General features: G+C 42.9%; 1 protein-coding gene across 8 annotated transcripts in view; it reads left to right on the top strand.

Moving 5' to 3' along the window:
* Window positions 1–23,422, top strand: part of ST7 (suppression of tumorigenicity 7) — a 247,299-nt gene extending 223,877 nt beyond the window's left edge. For 3 of the 8 annotated variants that reach the window (XM_075929165.1, XM_075929172.1, XM_014573358.3), the window contains exons 14-15: window positions 1,707–1,846; window positions 12,480–12,729. In XM_075929165.1, the coding sequence (XP_075785280.1) occupies window positions 1,707–1,846; window positions 12,480–12,575 (236 nt within the window). In that variant the 3' untranslated portion in view covers window positions 12,576–12,729. Of the gene's footprint in view, window positions 1–1,706; window positions 1,847–12,479 lie in introns of all 8 variants that reach the window. The other 5 variants (XM_075929169.1, XM_075929170.1, XM_075929167.1 and 2 more) reach the window with 2 other exon arrangements.
* Window positions 23,423–23,469: the final 47 nt, after the last annotated feature.

Raw genomic sequence — 23,469 nt, 5'->3', positions numbered from 1 at the left:
CCAGTAGCGCCCAGAGCAGCGCTGCGGGACCAACCAGCAGCGCCCCAGCTGCTCTACCACAGGCGTCCGGAGAAAAGCCTGGTCTGCTGGGAGGGGGCCGTACTAGCTGCGCCCCGCCCCCCCCCCCCCAGCAGACCAGGGAGACACGGGCGGCGGACCGAGACGCACCGCGGTCCCGCCGCCCGGGTCCTCCGCCGCTTTACCCCGCGTCTCCCTGGTCTGCTGGTCTCCAGCAGACCAGGGAGACGCAGAGCAAACCCCGTTCGTAACTGCGGATCCGACATAAGTCAAATCCGCGTAACTCGGGTACTGCCTGTAGTTGTATTTTTCCAACTCAAATCTGCAATTTGATACTTATATACGTGATTAGAAGATTTACCTGGCATTGCTCTGGTCCATAACTCAAATAACTTTTGTGTTTCTTCATTTAAATCATTGTTCTGGGGTGGGGCTGGGGATAAGGGGTTCAGTATGCAGGCTGCCTTAGGGAGAGAGGACAACCCCAGCCCTCTGTCCCGCAGCACATTTCTAAAATATATAGGTGATTTAAATGAAATTATCTAACCATGTTTCTCCTGGAGACATTTTTCTGATTTTTTTTTTAAGGGAAGAAGATTTGCAGACCCAAATTCTAACACAGATGAAATTGCTATTTTTATTTTTTAACCATTCAAAGATGTTTTATAGGCTCACCAAATGAGAGCTGCAACAGTCCAAACTGGATGTTGTGCTATCCTATCATGCTGCTCAGCTGCCCTGTTCCTGTGACCTGGCAGATGCAAAATAAGTAGGCTTTGAGCAGGATTCTAGCGTATCTTCAGTCATATCTGCCAGTGAAAATGGAGAATGCAAGTGGAGTTGAAAAAATGGTGTTATATGTATGGGTACAGCCACGATATTTAAAAGGGGAAGAAAAAGCTGGTATGATAAGCCTATCTTTAGATCTACCAGCCAGGAGAATATTCTTTTCAGGGAAAAACTATTGTCAGTTCAAAGTTAAGCACTGTTCCTGACTAGAAACTTGAAACTAGGCAAGAAATGGGAGATACAATTGGACAAAATAAGAACTGGCCAGAACATTTGCCAAACTGATCACATCTAACCCAAATATAAATAATCATAAAAGGTTTGAGTAAGGAAAACTTGGCTTCAGGCAAGTTCCCACTTCAATTCTGGTATACTTTTCCCCTCAAAAGCACATTGTGGGTCTCCTCAGGCCGAAGCCAGAGACTTTTCTGTTTCTCTTTTAGTTTGTGTGAATTTTTGTTGGATTTCTTATTCCTTATATGCATCAGATGGTGGTTTATAGAGTGGTTTCTTTCCCTTCCTTTGATTTATTTCAGTAAGTTTCCCTAGCTTGGATAAATTGTTTAGTTAATGCACAGAGACATTTAAAAATTAAATGTATTATTAATATGATGATGAAGGAGAAGGTCTGAAAACAGCTAGTGATGGGATAGACTGAAAGAAATGCTGTGTTGGGAGGAGCCAAGGAGGACACAGAAGACTATAGTGGAAGGAAGAGGATGTTACAGGGTAGGAGAATGTGAGGGAGGACTTCAAATTATTCTGGTGTTCAGAACCTTTACATGTGTCTTTCTGCTGAACCAGAGCTCAGAACCTTTGTAGCTTCTCTGTAACTACTTAACCCTCATGAGAAGGTCTTTCACCTACACCATGTGTTTCTTTTCTGATTTCTTCTGCAGCATTTCATGAAGTTTCAGTTTATCCCAAGAAAGAGCTTCCTTTCTTTATACTCTTCACGGCGGGATTATGTTCCTTCACAGCTATGCTAGCCCTCCTGACACATCAGTTCCCAGAGCTTATGGGGGTCTTTGCAAAAGCTGTGAGTATTCACTGACACTCCTTGCTTTTTGGATAAGTACGTACGCAAAACAAAAAGAGAAGGTCACAAATACAATGACAGCTAGACGTTGCTGAATATGAGGTCTCTGAATATTTGTTAGTAGAAAAAGCGCATCAAGGGATCTATCACTGAACAGGAGAACTTTTTAGGAATCATTTAAGGAGCTAATCAGTAAAATATATTCCAGACTTTCTTTGGATTATATGACTTTGGTTTTGGTTTCTTGTGGCTCTGCCAAAAAGGAGGGAGAAATCTGTGTTTTCACGGCTAATCCAATAAAGTAAACTAATAACAGATTGCAGAACTCCAGCCTATTCAGGAAAATAAAATGTCAGACTGTGCAAGGTTGTGATAACTACACAGCACTTCCTGGTGCCCTACAGGGACAGCACAAACTCTGAGTAGTTTCAGAAAAAATGTGGTTCATTGTTAACCAAATCAAATTAAAGTGTCCTTTTCTGAAAATGCCACAAATGATACAGGCTGTGTTGGTGTCCAGACCTCATATTCCAGTTCTGCATCTGGAGTGGGCTCCATTAGGTCTGCTCTTCTGGCTAGTGAGCTTTTAATATGGGGAAAACAAGTTGTACTCCAGCATGCTTTTTTTCCCTAGCAAAGTCTAAGAGCATCTCTACTCTGGTGTTCCAAGCCACAGAGGGAATGAGGAAATTCACTTCCCAGCAAAGTTCCAGCAAGATTGTTACTCCCTCCTCCAAGAAATCTGAGAACCCAGAGCTATAGTATATTATGTAATGTACTTATTCATGTGTGACATAGTGCTGGGTGGGTCCAAAATACCCTCTTGGCCTTCTTATTATTTCCAAATGATGCTAAAGTTCCTCTACACTCATTTAGTTATTTTCTTGAGGGTGGGGTAAGTTTTGATAATGGTCAGAAGGTATCCCAAGGTTCATTCTTTAGTGCCTTTCTCAAGACCTCATATCCTTCTGACCAGCAAAGACTGTCCATGGACTGCTTTTGGAGTTGACCAGCTACTCCATCAGCCAGACTGCTCAAATATATCAGTGCATTCATCTTGAGCTCTAGCAGTAGTTTGTGTGTGTTATGGCAATGGCTCTTGTATTAAGAATTCCTGTGTCTGCAAATGAAGAGGCTAGGTGAATTGATCAGTTAGAGTAAAATCTTACATGTCTGTCAACAAAAAAAATACAGTAACTTGCTTGAAATAGTCCTTCGTTCATTTAGCCTTAAGTCTTCCTCTGGGTGTACAGTGGATGGCATGTACTGCCCTTATTATCATGGACAAGAAACAGGACCTCATCCTGATAAGTGCTGTACAAACACAGAACAAAAAGATGGTCTCTCTCTCACCCAAAGAGTTTATTCTAAGACGAGAGTAAAACAGATGGGTACAGACAAGACAGTGCAAGGAAACAATGAGACAAAATTGGACAGCCTGATAGCCTGCGGTATAAACACACCAATGGTCTATTATTGTTGTTATTTATTATTTGTATCACCAAAGTGCCTAGAAACAGATTTTTGTAGGCATCACAGCAAAGGAACGTTAAACGTGGTAGATGTATGAGTGAGGGATGTGTTCCCAGGAAACTTCCTTCATAGAATTTGAAAAAAAAAAAGCTCTGAAGCACAGATTTTGCTTCCAGTCAGTTTTGTTCATTCAACATGCACTATGCTGGAATTAGCAGTAAGTGAACAAATTCTGCCCTCCTATGTATTTTGTGCATCCCCATTGGCTGTCAGCCTCAGGATTTATTTAAGAGCAAAGAGTATAAATTGTACAAGAACTACAGGCAATGAGCCTGCTATAGACATTGAGATACTAGAATCAGACAAACCTGATTATGAACTATCGTGGGCATCACTTGGCATTTTCTCTATGATGGTGCTATCAAACAAGGGGGATATTATCACCTACATTTAGCAGTTGGCAGTTGTTTCCTCAAATAGCTCTTGTTTTGGATGTCAGAGAATCTGTTCCTTTGATATGTGCATGTAGCTCCCATTGATGGGAATAGAATAGAAGCATCGGGGCTCATTATGTGACTGTATCCCGCATCAGAGAATACTTAGCACAATAAACAAACATAAACAAAACTAAATTAATGACATGCTCCTAACCCTGCATGATCTAGGCAGTGTCCCTCACCTCTGTGTACATTTCTGAAGCATACGTGGCTTCTATGCTATGTTGAATAACATTTATAGGGATTTAGCTATATCGCTATCTTAATAAACAAACATGGGCAACAGCTGGCTTTTAATTATGAATTGGCAGAGTGAAAATCAGGCCAGTCTGGTGAGAGCCTGTGCCCTTCATCCACCAACTCACCCAGTGGCTTAGACTCAGACGTCTCTTTTTTGTTGTCTACTAAGTGGGGTAGTCCAACTGTGTGAAACCTAAGAAGTATAATGACAGAAATCACTTTGATAAGCAGTGATATCAAGGCTCAGTGGAACAGACCTCCAGTAAGCCACAGCTGTGCCCTTTCACCTTTTAAGGGGATTAATTTTTAATATAGCTAAAAGGAAGAATGTTCTTATTATCATTTTAGTTATGTGTGTGGAATTAACGCTCTTCTCTGATTGACATGCTGTGATTTAACCAACGGCATGCGATGTATTGTAGCTACTGCAAAACTACAACAATAAATTCTAATTGTAGTAAGATTAAATTATTCTTTCACTTACACCTGTCAATCCCCAGAGCACTGCACAGGTATAAGTGAAAGCCATCATGGATCAGTTTAAAAATTAAATCCAAGTTCATATTACTGCCTGCTGGGGTTTAGCAATTTATCAGATATGGTGTACTTCATTGAAACTGAATACAACATGTGTGGATTTGTGTTTATTTTTAAGCATCTACATGGGGAACAAATAATGGGTTCTAAAAATGAATGGCTGGAAGCTGAAGTTAGACAAGTTCATACTAGGAATGAAGTACAATTCTTTAACGATAATGGTCATTAACCATTGCAACAATTCACCAAGGTTTGTGGTGGATTCCCTTTCACAGGCAGTTTTTAAGTCAAGAGTGGATGTTTTTCCTGAAAGAGATGTTGTAGGTCAAACAGGAATTATTCAGGGAAGTTCCACAGTCTGTGTTATGCAGGAAGTTAGCCTAATGATTCAACAGTCACTTCTGGCCTAGAGTCTATGAATCTGAGGGTATGTCTATAGCCAGATCATTAAGTAGCAATTGATCCAGCGGGGTTGATTTATCAAGTCTACTATGTATGTAATAAATCAACCACTGATCGCTCCAGTGCTGACTCCAGTGTTCTGTCTCAATGAGAAGTGCAGGTGGAGTTGACAAGAGAGCATCTCTCGTTGACACATTGCAGTGAAGACACCATGGTAAACAGATCTAAGTACGTTGTCTTCAGCTACATTTTTCACTTAGCTGATGTCGCGTAACTTAGAATGATCTCCCCCAGGAGTGTAGATCTGCAAGTACAGACACCAGCCATGGTGTAGGCTGCTGATGCTTTGAAGCTCATACATGTTTGTGAATACTGTTCAGTCTGTCCTCACAGTGCTTGGGAGAGACAATCCCATGTGTAGACACCTGCTTCATCTCATGAATGAAATTGTAGCAGGTCTGGGTGATTAAAAAAACCTCTCTTGTCTGGGGAGAGAAGAGGAGCAAATGTTACTTGAGGGAGGAAAGAGTGGAAGAAACTGAGGCAGTACCAGAATACTACCTGAAGCAATATGTTTTATTATTGTAGACTGCTGGCTTCAGTCAGATCTCTGATCTAAATGGTCCTAAACTCTCTATTCAAAGATGAGACATCACAGTTTATACAAGAAGAGTCCTTGATTGTTCCCATTCAGTGCAAATTAAATGGTCCATAAACAGTGACATTCCAAAAGATACAAGTTAAAAGCAAATTAGACTCTTGGCTTTTCTTATTTCTTAGCTGATCCCCTCAGATCCTTTGATCCTGGTGTCAAGGCAATGTAAAAAATTTAGAAAATCACCAAAAAGAAATTAGTATGAACCTCCCTATGAAATTTCTACCTCCACTTTATGCATCTGGAGGCAGGCTTTTATGCAGCATACGTGGTTAAGTAGGCTTTGTAATAGACTCACTGGATCCAGATGTGCTAATAGTGCTATTTATAAATGCTTGTAATAATAATGCTATGACAGGCAGAGGTACATACTCTATAACATCTCTTTTTAAGCTTTCTCTTTTCTCACTCCTCCGCTTTGAGCCTATTTAAGTTAGTTATAATGAAAGTCACTTTCCTCCTCCTCCACTCCTTAATTGTCCTCCCATCACTTACTGCATCACACACAGTGGCCCTGTCTTCACAATCAAGGTCTTTACAATGTCACCAGTCTACATCACCCATCTCAGAGTCTTCTGCTCATTTCATATGCTCCTACGGAGCTCCCACTTCTCAGTTCACCCTTTCTTTCCTGCTGTCCCGTGTTTGGTAGTTTCCCACTCCAAACTGCCAGTACCTCTTCTCTCTCCTCCTTCCATCCCCTCCCAAACACTCACTTTTCCCAGGAATCTTTCCACCCTTCTTGCGGAGAACTGCCCCTCACTTGCCCTTTCCTGGATGGGTTTGTCTTGCATTTTTTTGTCTGTCTCCCTTTTGCTCTTCAATATCAAGCCCTCTCCTGTGACCAGATCCTTTAGTACAGAGTTTTGGGGCGTTGCATTAACTCATGGATCATTATAGGGGTCTGTGCTAAGATTCAGTATGAGGTTGTGATATATAAGCTCTTTAGGGGCAGGGCTGATGTCTTAATTTGCTTTGCAAACATCATGTATATTTACAGTGCCGTCTACATTATTTTTATTAATAACAGTGCACATAATAAATCATCTGCCAGCTCTGCTAGAGTAGCCCCTCCCTCCAGCTGTCACTCCCAGGAGCATGTGCTAAGATTAATGGAAAGCCAGCACATGCGAACTCCCTGGAAGCAGAAGTTCAAGGGTCCAGATCAGGGCAGAGACAATGTGTGGTGTTTATAATAGGAAGAAGCTGTTGTTGAAGAGGGTGTGTATTGATAAGCAAAGATCATTTAACTCCACCCTCCTTCAGGGAGACACCAATAACTTCATTTTTAAATTGGCACTAGAACTCAGCCATAAATAATTAGAACGCCCATCCCAGCTGTTTAGAAATATAAAAGGGCTACATTGCTGCTTCTCCTATCAATGTGCTCCTAGAATTGCTATATAAGGTGACCTCACAAAAACATAAGGGGAAAGATCCACGTTGGAGTGGCATAAAAGGGTCTTAAAAGCCATGGATCCTGCCACAGCAGGACTCCCTCAGTGCATGAAGCCAGCCATAAAGCTTTCTTCCAAGGACCCGCTCATGAACCCTATGGAGCAGAGTGGGGCTGGGCAGAGAAAAGTGTGTTGGAGATGGGGCTCCAGCACTTAAATTTGAGACGAATCTGTGCAATGCTGCAGCCTACGAGTTTCCAGGGCAGGCTTCCATAAGTTAAATGTGGCCCCCACCCCACATACTGTCTGTTCCAGCAGGGGCTGTAGAGCTGCCCAGAAGTGGCAGGGTTCAAAGGTGGCTTGAAGTCATCCTAGTATCCTTCTCCCCCTCAGCTGTGTCTCTGAGAGGCACAGCACAGAATCGCAGCCATAGGATTTGCCATACTACATCAGACCATTGACAGGCCTTTGGCAGTGAATATTGCCTGATGATTCAGAGGAAGGTGAAAATCCTCATGTAGCCAATTGTGTCATTCTGTGCCGGGGAGTGGGGAAGGCTTTTTTTCTCATAGGGAAATGGGGAGAAGCCAGTTGTTAAATATAATGGGTGTGATAGATTGGGAATAGTTAACTTTCAAATAGCAACATGCTTTAGCATTTTCTCTTGGTTATAGAAGAACATATTTCTAGTCTGCATTTTTGGCAGTCTTATGAGACACAGGCAGGAAGTTTCCTCAAGGAGCTGGTAGTGGGCCAGGTTGTAAAGTTAAAATGCCATGGAAAGGAGCATTGGCTGCCTTGCTAATGGAAGAAACGATGCAGTAATTTTCTGATTATTTTTACTAGCCCTTCTAATGAAAAAATGTTGGAGAGTGTTCAAGAGATGAACACAAGCCGTATACGTTTTTTGATTGCACCACTTGGGATAAATTTGTCTGCATGTAATTTAGGTGCTTTTTTATTCTTTTGCTTTCTTTTATATTGTACAAAGAATCAGTAAGTCAGTCACTAAAAGCTTGCATGATACCATGCCATAGGAGCATTTCTTAGAGGAAGATGAGAGTGACATTCAACTGGCGAAATCGAGGTTTGTTAAAGTGGCACCATCCGTTGAACAATCCCATCTCTGTCTGAAAATATTGTGGCTACAGTAGCTACCCCCAAAGATCATTAACATGAGGGAAGATGGAGGAATATTTTGTCTTAACTCAAAACATAAACATAAACAGTTCTGCCAATCTCACATCAGTAATTATGCTCTTTCATTGGTGGTGCTGTTTCTTTTGCTGTCTCAATGGGGAGACAGTCATTGTCTCCTGTCATTGTCAACAGGAAAGGCCAAAAGCATAAACAACTTGAAAGGATGCAGACTGTGTCCTCCAGGGTACCTCAGCGTGGCATGAAAGAGGATGCACGGCAACCAGTCATGGTTGAGAACATGAGCACTAGAAGCTTTCCAAAAGCTGCGCTCTGTCCTCCTCTTCAACAGATTAAATATTGGTCGCTGCGTCAACCACTAAATGTATGGCACTGGGGGGCTGACAGAGTTGCCACGCCACTGAACAAGGTCAGGAGGAGGCTCCCCAGAAGTGGTGGGGCACTGGGTGGACGGAACGGGACTGTGGGCAGCCAGCCCTCAGTGCCACCTGCAGAGCACCACACTGGCTCCCCTAACTCCCAGCCAGCTCTGAGAGCCATCTGAAGCAGGCCACATGGCGCTCTGGTGATGATTTAAAGAGTCTGAGGCTCTGGCTGCTGCCATTCCTGCGGTGGCAGTGGCAGCTAGGAGCTCTAGGCCCTTTTGAATTGCTAGCCCCCAGGGCAAGTGCCACCTTTGGCCCCCCTCTCAGCAGGCTTTGTATGGAATACAGTAAGGGGAAAGGGGCTGGTATGTTTTACAGCGTTTGTGGCTGGAAATAGGTTCCTCTCCCAAGATGGAATAAAGAACCTATCAGAAACACTGAACACACTGAGCAGACTTCTCTGAAAATCAGTGATTAGAGCTCCACAATGCTGTAAGGAAAACCTGAGTTTGGAAACACACTCCTTATGGCTCTCAGGTTGAGATCATTGTAGAGGAGCAGGAGCTGGAAGTCAGAATTAGGTATTGCAGAACAAAGGTTCTGGGGCCCTCACCCTTACTGATTTAACTGACTGCTGGGAGTTGGTAGAAGTCTTTTGGCAAGTGTCCTCGTGGGGCTACACAAATCTCTGGGTGAAATCCTGACCCCACTGAAGTCAATGGGAGTTTTGCCAGTGACTTCAATGGGATCAGGATTCTCTCCATGTTTAAATATTACATTTTGTAGGCCTCTGTCACTGTACACACTTTCTCCAGCTGGTTCTGTACCTGCATTTCTAGCTGCCGGTAACTTGCTAAGTTTCAGCTGCAGAATATATCTGAACTTACTTCAGAAACAAAAGTACTGTGAATACCAAAAAACAAACAATTCAATGGCACTAATTTCATTGATTTTAAAAAATAATCGTATTTAATTAACACCAGTTATAGCATTTATCTTCCTTTAGTTATGTGGTATGCTTCAGGAACAAATTAAAAGTACAAATCAAAAGTATGACAAATACTGTAGTGAAATTTTCCAGGAGGGGCAGGAGAGGGGGCATAATTCATTTGCCTCAAATAATTGTTCACAAAAGAGGAAATACAATCCAGACAGAATCACTCAATAAAATGTTAAGACATTTTGGATATTTCCAGTGACCTCTCTGACAGAAATTTCAGTACAGGTTGGACCTCACTGGACTAGCACCTTTGGGACCTGAGCAGTCCCGAATGAAGGAATTCGCCAGAAGGTCTCCTGTCTCCAGCCCCCTCAGCCTGCTGCCCCTCCCCACTGCCAGCTCCTTCATCCCTGCTGCCAGCTGGGTGACACAGCTCCCCAGTTCCACTGCCATCACAGCAGCATGCAGCCCTGCCCCAGTGCTCTCTCATTCAGCAACATCCACAGTCCTGCTGGACCGTGGATGTTGCCAGATGAGAGAGTTCTGGTTTAGGGAAGTGCAACCTGTACCAGAGTTAGTCAGTATTGGTCTGGATAACTCAGCTTGACCTTCACAGCCACACCTGCTTGGTACAGTCTCTTAGCTTCCTTGGAATGAGACAGGGTTTGTGACCCTGTCTTGTCACCAGTCACAGACTACATCCATAATGCACGAGTTGTTTCTTGGGTAATATCGTTTCCAGGAGAATCTTTGAAAAGTAACACCCTCAAATATGATGCAGGCCAAGTACTTACGATGTTTTTTTACCATTAAAATATATAAAGCACATATGTTTTCAGCTAAAATAAACTCTTCACAAAACATTGTCTGATAAACACAAAACTGCTTGCAGGTGTTTTGCTTCCTGATACCTGAAAAGGATTGTAATCTTTGGCTAAGTGATAAACATATCAAGCACATTTCTGGAAGCAACATATCTTCAAGGCAATAATCACACCATAGTGAAAAAACAAAAAATAGAGATATGTATCAACCAAATGCCTGGACCTGTACATTTTATGTTCTGTACTGTGATCTTTAATTGAGTTGAGTTTACTGTATGTCACCTGCGATTCAGCAGCATCCTCCAATTCAGCAGCGTTCAGACTGATCTGATCTTTTAAAACTCAAAACACGCAGAGCAGAACTTGAATTTGCCACGTACAAATATATATGTTCTGCTCTCATCGGGGGAGATAAGGCTATGGCAGAATACAGCCAAGCAAAACCCACAGATTGCAGTCCTCTTTCATGCCACCGTACTATGCAGAGTTAGTGGATCTTGTGCTCATTGTGTGGCACGTTTTGAAATATGAGACTGCTTGCAGATATTCGGCTGAGATAATACATCACCCACCTTGTCTCTCTTATTATCCTGGGACCAACACACTACAACAACACATCATACAGATATTTGCCAATTATATTCTTTAATTAGCAAAAAAACTATAAAAGACCATACAAGAACTATATTCTTTGTCAAAGCGACGTCAGCCAGCAAAAATGGCTCGGGCCAGCCAGCGTCTGTAGTCGGGCCCAGCTACTTCTGGAGCTGGGCTGCGCGCTTTTAAAGTCCCGGGCCGTGATGTCTCACCATGCCTGGGCATCTCCCTTCTCATCTGTTGTGCGGCGTTTGAGCACACCGTGCATGCACTCTCTCTGCCCTACAGTGCCCCATAGATGGCCGCGGGTAATTTAAAATGAGGGGCTGTGGCGCCCCGTCACAAATCCCTCTCCTCCTCCAGCAGCCACTAGCCGGCCCGAGACATTAGGGTGTGCCTGGGCATACCCGGCATACCCCGTGCGCATGCCTATGAGACAAACCACAGCTAAAACTTAAAGGACAAAAGAGGGTGTTCATTGTTAGTCATCTAGACATTGAGAGTAACACCCTTGATGGCTTTTGTTTGCATATTTAAAACCATAAACCATTCCATACTTCATATCTCTAACTTTACATAGATGAATGATACCCCAGAATAAGAGATACAGACCCAGCAATGTAAGACATTCTGGGTACGTCTAAACTACATGCTTCTTTTGAAAGAAGCTTTTTAGAAAGTCTCTTTCAAAAAAGCTTCTTTCGAAAGAGATTGTCTAGACAGCCACAACTTTTTTCAAAAAAGCGATCTGCTTTTTCGAAAGAGAACACCCAGGCAATCTGGATGCTCTCTTTCGAAAAAGCCCTGTTTGCTGTCAAGAATGCCTTTTTTCGAAAGAGCTCTTTCAGAAAAAGGCATTCTTCCTCGTAAAATGAGGTTTACCGCTGTCAAAAAATGGCAGTCTAGGCGCAGGTGAAGTTTTTTCGGAAAAAGGCCACTTTAAAATAAAAAACCCTGTAGTCTAGACATAGCCTCAGATTGATAGGTTACATGAGGCAATTTGTCCCAAGCATCTTTGAGAATATTTGTGTCCGTAAATCCATTTCATAAACGGGGGGGGAGGGGGTCCGTCACACTTCTCTCAAACTATTACATTATTTTTTCTGGAAAAAACAAGAGCAAGGCAAGATAAATTCTAGACGAGCCTGGGTATGCTTAGATAACATTTAGCTATTATGAGTCTGATTCTGAAGGCAAATTTTTGTTCCCATCATTAGCTTTATGTGCCCGGTTGTGCCCATGTGCTAGGAACGCCTTTTGACTTCTTTGGGTTTTGGATCAAGCCTACAATGGTTTGTATCTGGTCATGGATCTAAGATTCTAGATGAATGCCTTGATTCTGCATTTGCGTTAGTAATAACTGAAAATGGAATCATTGCTTTTATTTACTACAAAACTGAGAAATAGACAAAATAGGACTTAAAACATTTTAAAAATGATTGTTATTATCAGCCCAGATTGTTGTTATCTGCAATGCTCGGTGCACAACTTTGTTACAGTCTGTTATCTCCATGATCTTGATCTACTGTGTATCTGATTTCTTTGCAGTTTCTCAGCACTCTCTTCGCCCCTTTAAATTTTGTGATGGAAAAAGTGGAAAGTATCCTGCCCTCCAGTCTGTGGCACCAACTGACGAGGATCTGAGGAAATACACAATACTGATTGACTGCCATGATGACATCTTCTGTGACAACTTTTTGTTGACCGCAAGAAAGCATGATAAAAAAGGGAAGCAGTTCTAAGACTTTAAAACTCTTCATGGATTGTCTGTTCTTATATAAAAACTGTTTTGTTGTACAAAATACATTGCTGTTAGGTTTTATCATATTTTGCTTTCAGAAAAGAAAAAGATCTTAAAATAAACTTTTGTGTATTGCAAGGGGGGGGTTTGTTTATTTGTTTTTTGCTATTACTTCATGTCCCTGAAAATCCATGATGCACCTATTTCAGCTCAAATGCAGCTTGACTTTCTGTTGAAATAATGAAACAGTACTAGCTACTTTTTGAAAGCTATGCTATCACTGTCTTCTCCTATAGGGTATGTCCACACAGCAGAGATTTTGAAATAACAGCCGTTATTTCGAAATAACTTTACTAGCATCTACACAGCCAAACCGCTATTTAGAAATTAATTCAAAATAGCAGAGCTCTTATTTCGAATTTGGTAAACCTCATTCCATGAGGAATAATGCCAAATTCAAAATAGCTATTTCGAAATAAGTGCCATATAGACACTTATGTCGAAATAGGGGGCCTCCAGCCTTCTCAGGGTGCCCTGGTGGCCACTCCAGCCTCAACTAAGAACACTCCTCTCCCTCCCCCCTCCCCGGAGTCCTTAAAGGGATTGACTCTGGCCACAGTGCCTGTGCCAGCTCCAAGCCTGACAGCCCAGAGCCAGCAGTCACTGCCCCTGACCCAGTGGCCCCAAAACATGGGCCAACAAGCCACTGGCAGCCAGCCCTCCACCACTCCCCAGGAGCAGTCTGCCAGCTCCCAGGAGCCTGCCAGGGCCCAGAGAAAGCGAGCGCCTTCCTGGTCCAGGGTGGAGATCATGGACCTTATTCAGGTTTGGGGGGGATGCCCCCAACATCCATGATCTCCACACTAGACAGAGGAATGCAGCCACCTATGGCAGGATAGCAGCCAGACTGTCCACCAAAGGCCACATGCGAACCCAGGAGCAGGTTTGCATGGAAATCAAGTTGGTCTGGCGAGACCTCCCCCCCCCCCACAACCCTGAGCCCTGAGCTTCCCCTCTCCTTTCTTCCCCTTGCTTCCCCCTTCCAGCCCCTGTCTCCCAGATTTCCCCCCCACCCTCTCTTCTCCCCTCTCCCGCCTCCTTTCCCAAGTCTCATCAGAGTTTCCTTCCTGCCTCTTCCCTCCCACCCCCGTTTTGTTAAATAAAGAGATACATGTATTTTATTTGACATCAGGAAGAGAGGTTAGGAAGGGGTAAGTGGAAGGACGTGAGGAAGTAATGAGTCACAAGCCCCCAGTGGGGCAGACCAGGGCCCTTAGTGCTCCTCAGGGTGGAAGCTCTCCCTCAGGGCCTCCTGGATACTGACAGCCCCCCGATGGACCTCCCAGATGGCAGCCTGCAGAAAGTGCAGCCAGGCTCGCAGCAACGCATCCACGAGAAGCACCAGAGTGCCCAGGGGTGGCTTTGGCTCCATGTTGCAGAGTGCTGTGATGTCCCAAGTGAAGGCAATCAGAGCACGCAGAGACAAAATGCTTTGCTGTCCCTCATCGAGGTAGGCAAACAAGCAGGGAAAGCTGAGAACCGGCTGTCCAGGGGGGTCCCTTTAAGCACAAGCCTCAGATAGCCTCAAGCAGCAGCCACACAAAGTAACTCCTGACCTGATGCCCTCCCGGATCTGGTTCCAGTCGGCCTTAAATGTGATTCTGTGTCCACTCAATGTGGACGCACTATTTCGAAATAGCAAAATGCTATTTCGAAATGCATTTTGTGTGTAGATGTGTTATTTCGAAATAAGCAATTTTGAAATAATGCTGTAGTGTAGACCTATAGAGTTTAATTTGGGCAAAATTCACCTAGGTGCAGAAACTCCACACAATGCTTATGGATCACTTATACATAAGCTCTCAACACCAAGTTTGAATTGTGTATTGGATTTCTTCTGGCTCACTGCACAGGTCTGGATTTCATCCTTAGCAGATAGTTCAGAATATTCTAATAGTCCACATCTCTATAAACTGGATGCCAATTTGCTGCTTTCATTAATTACTCCAGCTTTTCCAGGTTTAGTTTTCTGTCCTACAGTCAAGCACCTTCCAAAGCTTTTTGTTCTATTAACGGGCTGCAGGACAGCATTCCACAATTAGTGGTGGAAGATAATATAAAACTTACATGTAATGGTTCATTATTCTGTTGTGGAACAATATACTTTTGGGTAATTTTCTTGCAATGAGGTTTACCAGCTAATTGAATTTAGGGACTTTAAATCGGAATCCCATTTCACTGCCGCGTGTAGACGTGGGCAGTTATTTCGGGCTAGTCAATTTCTAAAATGGTGACCAGCCGGAAACATGCAAATCAAGCGCGGGATATTTAAATCCCGGGCTTGATTTGCAATTTCGGTCACCCCCATCAGCCTCCCTAGATCGATGTAGGGGGCTAGTGTAGACTTACCTTTAGTCAAGACCCAACAGCATTTGCTCTCTAGATTATGTATATGATGCTAAATGCTCTCAATTATCTTGAGTTATTTAATTGAAGTTCCTGAGTTTTACTTTTTTTTCATAACGCTGCTCCAATTGCAGCATAATATTAAGCAGACCTCTCCCCCTTTAGTAAGTTACCCCAGAGACAGTCTGTCTATTACTACTGATTACACACCAGAACAAGTCCAAGGAAAATGATATCTTTGCAGTGACGGTTTCATACCATCATGAGTCAATCTTGAGCAGGAGCCTGTCCTGGTTTTCAAGAGCTCTGCATAGTCCCTGGAGATTTATTATTTATTTATTTAATTTTATTATTATGCTTACATCACGTGTGTGTGTGTGTGTGTGTGTGTGTGTGTGTGTGTGTGTGTGTGTGTGTGTGTGTTGTGGAAGATTCACATGGGATAGGAGAAGATCTGTCACAACCTTAATGCCATTTTAATGTGAAGAACAAGGTAGGAATTGCCTTATTTATATGTAGCCAGTTCAATAGCATCTCAGAATAAATTTAAATATAGCTGAACTGTCAAAGAAATGAAAAGCTGTTACTATGACAATATTTCAGGTCAAATTATAGCTACCATATATGTATATATAAATATATGTATGCACATGCACACAAAAAGTTTGCAATAGGTCCCGATATTGCAAAGAAATGGATCATAAAAAAGCAATTTATAGTATAAATTATTAACAGTGCTAAGACCAATATTAGGCTTTAATTCTTCAAAACAATTTTGGTCTTCTCTTCAACTAAGAAATTGTAGGCTACCTCCAAAAAATTAGAGTTCTGTTGCTACTGTATTTTAGCATTCACATCCAATGCAACCATTAATAAGTTATGGACATTATCCTAAAAATATTTTTTATTTTGACTGTGTTGCTAGATATCTCTAATGCTACTTAGATCTGACAAAAAGAGTTTCTTTTGTCTAGATCTGAGACTGTCATTTACTCTTTTCTGTGGCTAACATTTTTCCTTTGAAACTAAACTTACTTAGATCAAAAGAACTACAGGTCCTTTGAGCGTGATGGCAGAAGGCTTTTCGGAAAGCCTGACTTACCACAGAGATGTTCATTCTGGAAATAAGGAAATGGGTTCTGATTTAAACATCTCTGAATTGTTTTTATTAAATTAAGATCCTTATGGCTTAATATTTTTGTCTCCAAGATAATTAGGGATTCTTTCTCAGACAAAACATTAATAGGATTGGATTATACTCAGACAAACAGCTTTGTATTTCTGTAACTCACAAATTAAATGTAACATCATTTTGAAATAACAAAGTGCAGGAAACCTAGCAACATCAGGATTGTCCAATATGGCCATTTCTGGTTCTGGAGAATGTGTTGAGGGGTTCACATGAACAGATTTGACAGTGCTGCTTAAAGTTAAGAGTTTATACTTTTTAATAAGGACATTGTTTCTTGTAATGTTGTGTTGGGCACTTGACTGATGATAAAAAAAAAAACACCCATGCTACCAGTGTTTTAAACAGTCATCATAAAAATCACTGAGCATGTCTGTTATTCACTACAACTGATTATGAAGTGGGGAGAGGGAATCACTTTTTTGGCCTTTTGATTTTTCCCATGTAGAAACATAAAAAAAAAGACGCACCAAGGCTGCCTTTATACAGCTACATCCGAAACAAAAAGCAGACGTACTTTTTCTTTGCCAACACATTTCCTTCTTTTTTGCATATTGTCTCCTAGTTTATCGGGGGCCTGATTCTGCTCAAATTGAAATGAATCACATTCCCATCAATGTCAATGAGAGTAGGATCCAGCCCATAGTGGAATTAAGATTTCCAGGGATGTTTTTTTCTGTTCCAGTCCACTGTGTTGTGAGGGGGAAATGATTTTCAGTACAAAGTTCCAGCAGTGCCATTATGCTGCAATGGAACAATGTGGGTAAATGCTACACTAGCAATGCAGAAGCCTAAGAAAACAAACAGACTGGGGGAGGACTATAAAGACAATGGGAGGAGTTAGCCACACAATTCAGCCACTGTGTTTAGAGTCTAAGGCCATGTCTTCGCTAAACAGAAGATCGACGCTGCCACAATCGATCTTCTGGAGATCGATTTAGCGAGTCTAGTTAATACTCGAACTGAGAGGGCACTCCCATCAGCATCCGGTACTCCTGTTTCTGTGAGGAGTAAGGGAAGCTGATGGGAACATTTGTTTTCGTCAGCCTCCTTCTGTGGGGAAAAGTGGGGAGTTACGTCAATTCCGGCTACATAATGAACTTAGCTGGAATTGAGGATCTTGATTCAATGTTCCCTTTTAATGTAGACCAGGCCTAACATTTAACAGTAACAGACAAGGAAAGGAAATTTGCAGTGAGGCTAGACTTGCAGCTCCCTTAACACAGCTGAGTGAGGTTTTTCCCCATTGATGACCATATGTGCTGCAACTGATGCTGTAGCAGACTTAACTCTGTTTCTTTCCAGCTCCCCACCTGCCAAGGGGAACAAGCACAATGCAGAAGGACACAACCAAACTAGGGGAGAAAAAGGCTTTAAATAGGGTTGGATTAATTTCTTTACTAAATCATCAGTGAAAGGTGGGAAGCTCTCACATAGTAACCCAGCATTAAGGAACAGGCATTTAATCTGGTGGGGTAAACCAGCCTGTAAAACAAATTATTGTGGTCACTGCCTGTACACAATGGTTTGATTTTAAGAGCTGAACTATAGCAGAATGCAAGTCATTTTGCAGTGCTTGAACCAGACAAATATAGGAACAGATATAGGACTAGACTCAGCCTTGAAGCCAGCTTGGCTGTCTCCCTCTATCAACTACTGCCTGAGGGTTATGTCCTTGATAAGGAGTTTAGCCTGCTTGGGGGAGGAGGTGGGAGGATGCATTCATAGGCCTCACCTCAGTGTGATTTGAGTCTTTTTTAGCAAAATCTTTGTTTGCATGGCTATAAATTAGCCAGTGAAAGCCAGGCATAGTAATTCCTTGATGTCCCTCTACAGCAGTGAATTCTATAGAATAACTCTGGCCCATCTAGACTTTTATAAATAATGAGAATGCCTTACAACAGCTTTCACCCAGTAGGCTCCCAAAATGCTTTATTCACCACAGGAAAACCACCATCAATGGCACCCCTCCAGCAAGGGGGCTGGACAGGATGTCCAGTGAGAGCTGTTCCAGCCCCATGGTTCTGTAACACAATGGAATCGTTTTAAGCCAGAACAAAGAATGTATCCAACTGACACTGCAGGAGGACTTAGAGTGAGCGTTGTTAGCCCATATACAGATTATAAAATCAAGGCACACAAGTGTTAAGCAGAGTTGCTGAAAATGACCCAGAAAGTCTATATCAGGCATGGGGCTTGATTGCCTGACCTAACCCCAGAACCATTGTTTTGCTATCAATTCCAGTGAACATGCTCCTGCCCATCTGCCTTACAAAACACTTCCCTGCCTTAAACAGTAGCATAGCCTGAAGGGCTTTCCAAGAGAGGCAGCGCTCAGTGCCTAGGTGACCAGAAATGTCTGACATCATCTTTACTTTTAAATGTCTCAGAAAACCGTCTTGGGTGTGTGGAGGGGTGTGTGCATGTTGGGGGAGGGGAATTTAACACTAGAGGTGACACTATCATCACATTGATTTTTTTTTTTCATTTGCCAGCCAAACAAGCTCAAAATACGAGCTGACTAACAGTATCAGACCTGGGTTACTTGCAATGCATATGGAATCAGCATCATCTTGGCATGACAATCAAGTTCAGGAGCTATTCAAGCTATAGCCTCTCCCTTCCGCCGCACAATTACGAAACAGGGATACTAAGCCGCTCAGGTGGAGCAAAGCTCGAAGCTTTCCACACAAAATGCCAACATTGTATATTCGGCATAAAGTGGAACGTCATTCATAGCTGAGACATTTATGGCCACTCCAGGTTACAGACTTCCGGGATCCATTGTCTGCAGATGGCATCTTACACTTTTCAGACATGTCTCCCAAAGCCCGCACAATGTGTCAGCAAATGCCGTTCGCTGAGTGATAAAATTCCAACAAGGGGTGGAGGTGGCCCAGAGACAGACTCCTATTACATAGGTGCCTCATATGTGTCCTGATGCTGGCCCCATGGTCCGTCAAACCTTTGTGGCTGCACAGGAACGAACCAAATGGGGCACAATGGCGCTGGCTGACCATTCTGTTAAGCATTGTGACGAAGAGCTGAGTGACTGCAATTGTTGAAATGGCTGCTGAAAACTGCCAGGAAAGGTTAAGAATATCAGGGATGCAGCACAGCATACAACCTTTTTACTTCCATGGAAAATAACTCCCTTTTTAAAGGATGCTTTTTCCACGCCCGTCACCAAGTTAAGAGACACTGAGGCCCTTTCTTGTGGCTTCTCATGAAATAGAGCCTTGCTCTAATTATTCTCATAGGAGTTTGTGTGTGTGTGTTTGTCTTTTAGAAAATAGTTCCAAAATTTCTGCACTGCCAAAAGGGTCCCAGGAAACTTCTGGCTCTCAGTGCCTAAGAAAGATGCCATACTTCAGAAGAAGAGGGTATTTTTCCTAGTGCATAGGCTGCATAAATAAAACCCTCACAATCTTTTGCACAATCTGACATATTTTCTAGCAGATTTTTCAGAAATTAAAATGTCTGTCTGGGGACAGCTGGTTCTTCCTCATGAATAAACATGAAGCTAAATCTGTTCCATCTCCTCAGGGATGATTTCATTTTCCTTGCCTGAATTCTGTTCATGATGGCCCACCTCAAATGACTGAATCAGTCCAGCCCTTCCCATCCTCTGCTTCATCTCCATGTGTCAAGGCAACTAACCAAAGACACAAAAAATCTGTCAATGAAACGTGTGCTGCTTTTTACTCTATGCAATGTTTGTGGTGCAATGTCACTGCTGAGCAGCATTTGCGCTTCTGGGTTATTGCTTGAGGCTGATTGCTCTTGAAGGGCATAAAGGAGGCCACCAATGTCACCCAAATCTCTCAGCAGTCTGATTGTGCGTCTGCTTTTTTAAATTAACCAGCTGTCAAGGAAAAGCCTCGTTCAGCAACATTTGTGTCACAAGCCACCTCCACCCCCCACTGAAAAGGGCAAATGCGCCAAAGAAATCTTTCCTGGAGGACGATGCAGAAACATGCTGTTGCCAGAGAAAAACCAGTGTGAGGTGATTTTTATGTAAATACCCTGAAAAATGCAGTCAGCCAGTTGACTCCACAGCAACACATCCCCTGTGCGCCAAATCCAATCTCCCTTCCTCCCCCCGGAAATGGCTTATGGGCACTTCCTTTGCTCATCATTCTGAGATATATTAACATACTAGCAGATATGATCATACAGTAGCCATCAAGTCTATTATGGTTGCTAGACTCTCCATTCCTTCTTGTCCTGAACATGCATAAAAGGGAGCAGGAGCCAGGGAGAGGTGGTATTAAGCTAGCTCCCGGATTCTGGCTCTGGCCCCTGCAGACTTTAGAGCATCCCAAAGGCTGCTTCAAATTGTGCCAGTTTGCATGGCTGTTATTCTGGGACAGATTAGCTGGAATGCAATACAGTCCAGCTACAATTCTTTCCCTTTGCCACTTCCATCCCTGCCCCCAATAAACATCCTGTGTCATGGGGCTGAATCCCTTCTGCAATGAGGACATTCTACTTGGGGCTGTGTCTAGACTGTCAAGTTTTTCCTCAAAATCATCTGCTTATGCCAGCTGTCTACACTGGCCGCTTGAATTTCCGCAAAAGCACTGATGATCTCATGTAAGATTGTCAGTGCTTTTGCAGAAATACTATGCTGCTCCCGTTCGGGCAAAAGTCTTTTCCCGAAAAACTTGCGCAAAAGGGCCAGTATAGACAGCAGAGAGTTGTTTTCCACAAAAAAGCCCAGATCGCGAAAATGGCGATTGGGGCTTTTTTGCGGAAAAGTGCATCTAGATGGCCACGGACGCTTTTCCGCAAAAAGTGCTTTTGCGGAAAAGCGTCCTGCCAATCTAGACGTGCTTTTCTGAAAATGCTTTTAACGGAAAACTTTTCTGTTAAAAGCATTTCCGGAAAATCATGCCAGTGTAGATGTAGCCAGGTTGTTTATGATGCCTTTGTGCTGCCACATCATAAGGGAATCATAAAATTAGGCTTCCGTGAAGTGTGTGTAGCTCTGCTACTGGCTCATAGTTTGGCCTTGGATTGATCACTTAACACTGCTGGGATTAAAGACACAGTAATACTCATCTGTCTCATAGGAAAGCTGTACATCTTTATTAAATTAATGTATTAAAACATTATGGCCTTCAGCCACAAAAGATACTTGGGAACCTAGTCCCCTGTTTAAGTATTTAACCACCCCTCCCTTTTTTCCCCCCAGACATCATTTCAAGCCGCAAAATTTCTGCTTGGCTTCTACTGAACCTTCCAGGTACCTAAACTCACTCAGCACCTGCCTTTTCAGGGTAAATGTTCCACTGGCACTTTTGTTTTTGCCTCTGGGCATGCACACTGATACCTCCCTCTACAGTGCCAGACAGACATCTTCCTGCACAAATCAGGGGAGGAGATGTACTCCGTCTACCTCACATGCAGCGCCTGACCTGGTGGACGTGCGCAGAAGCTGACTGACTTCCCACAAAATATTGAGGGGCAAGAAGCCTCTTCCTTAGCCATCTACAATTGCTAGATGTCTTCTGGGGACTACATCTCCCAGAATTCCATTATTCTTTGCTGAATGAAGACCAGGCCATGCTTGGCCTAAAAATCTCCCATACAGGGGCAATGTATACTTTGTTATTATCAACTTTGTAGGATATGTTTTCACAAAAACTGATTCTGGGAGAAAGGCTGTGGATGGCAGACACAAGTCTGATCTTAGAGAAATCATTGAAGTATATTTAATGAAAGTCATTAATAGATTCCCCTGGAATGAAAGCAGCATCAGGAATCAGGGCCTGCAGCAGAGCCCATCGCCAAGCAACCTAATGAACACAACTGGTCTGTAACAGATTGGCCATACTGCCCGCTTCATTGGAGGAGACAACAGACCAGCTTAGGCACAGTAGCAGCAGTACAGCTGGCTGCTTAAAGCCTTTGCCCTTGTCTGTGATTGTTCCAGCCTTGCCATCTGCCAAAGAACCTGACCTCTGATGCCAATTTTGACTCTAGGGTCTAACTCTCACTCTCAAGGGCATCTACCCACTCATCTACCCACTGAGGGTACCTCTAAATGATCATAAAAGACCCATGAATGGGCCAAGTCAGCTGGCTCAGGGTGCAGTGCTAATAATTGCAGCATAGACATCTGGGTTTGGACTAGGGGTTGGGTTCTGAAATCTACCACCCCCCCCAGAGGGTCTCTAAACCTGGATTCCAGCCTAAGCCTCAACATCTACACTGCAATTATTAGCTTTGCAGCCTGACTCCCCCTGAACCTGAGTTAATTGGCCTAGGCTTTGAGAATTGATGCTGTGGGGGTTTTTTTCTTTGTAATGTAGATCTGCCCGCTGTCCTCTTGGCCCAGAAGTAATGCTGAGCCCCAGGTTCTAGCTACTGACTTCTATTTTGGGTTTGACTCCCACTTTGACCATGGGGCATGAGGCCTGCTCCAACCACTAGGCAAGACTGTTTATTTCTACTCATGTGACAAGCTGGAGAATATTATTTAAAGAGACAAGCTGCTTCTGTTTTACAGAGGCTTTCTGCAGATGTTTTCCACCTTTACCCAATTAGTGTGTGTGTGTGTATATATATATATATGCCCAAGATACTTCACGTCCTTTTCCAAAGAAAGCTGAATAACTAATTTCTGATTTTGATACATCTGTTCAAATAAAGCTAGTTAAAGGGTCTGAGAAATAAATATCCTCCTTCTACTTAAATACTTTCCCCTTCAAAGTTGCAATGTATCAGTGATTCACATTAATAAATTTGTTTAAAATCCTTCTCGGGTAGGTTTTTAATTGAGAATTCTGTGCAAGTGTAATGAAAAGACTCTTTAAGGGGAAATACCATGGGTGAATGCAATTGATTGCAATTACTTTGGCTTTCCATCATGGCCAGTAGTTCAAATGTGTGGCATGTTGACTTTCCGTGGGACAAGCAACTAGGGCAGGCAAAGTCAGAACTGGCCCCATTCAATCCACAAGAGGGCAACCCTATCATTTGACAGGAGATTGAGGAAAGTTACTTCTGGAACCTTTACTCCATGCTGGGCTCAGAGGTTCCTTTAGCTATACTGGAATTGCTATAATGGATCAGAGCAATGGTCCATACACTTTGTCCTGCTGTGCCTGACTTGCCCAGAATATATGTTCTTTGAAGATTCAAGGCAACTGTGGATGTTCTTATCCATATGACTGTCTCACCTCTTTCTGAACCAT

The sequence above is a fragment of the Pelodiscus sinensis genome, chromosome 1 (assembly GCF_049634645.1).
Source record: "Pelodiscus sinensis isolate JC-2024 chromosome 1, ASM4963464v1, whole genome shotgun sequence".
In the NCBI taxonomy this organism is placed as follows: Eukaryota; Metazoa; Chordata; order Testudines; family Trionychidae; genus Pelodiscus; species Pelodiscus sinensis.
This window is presented reverse-complemented; position numbering and strand designations above follow the sequence as displayed.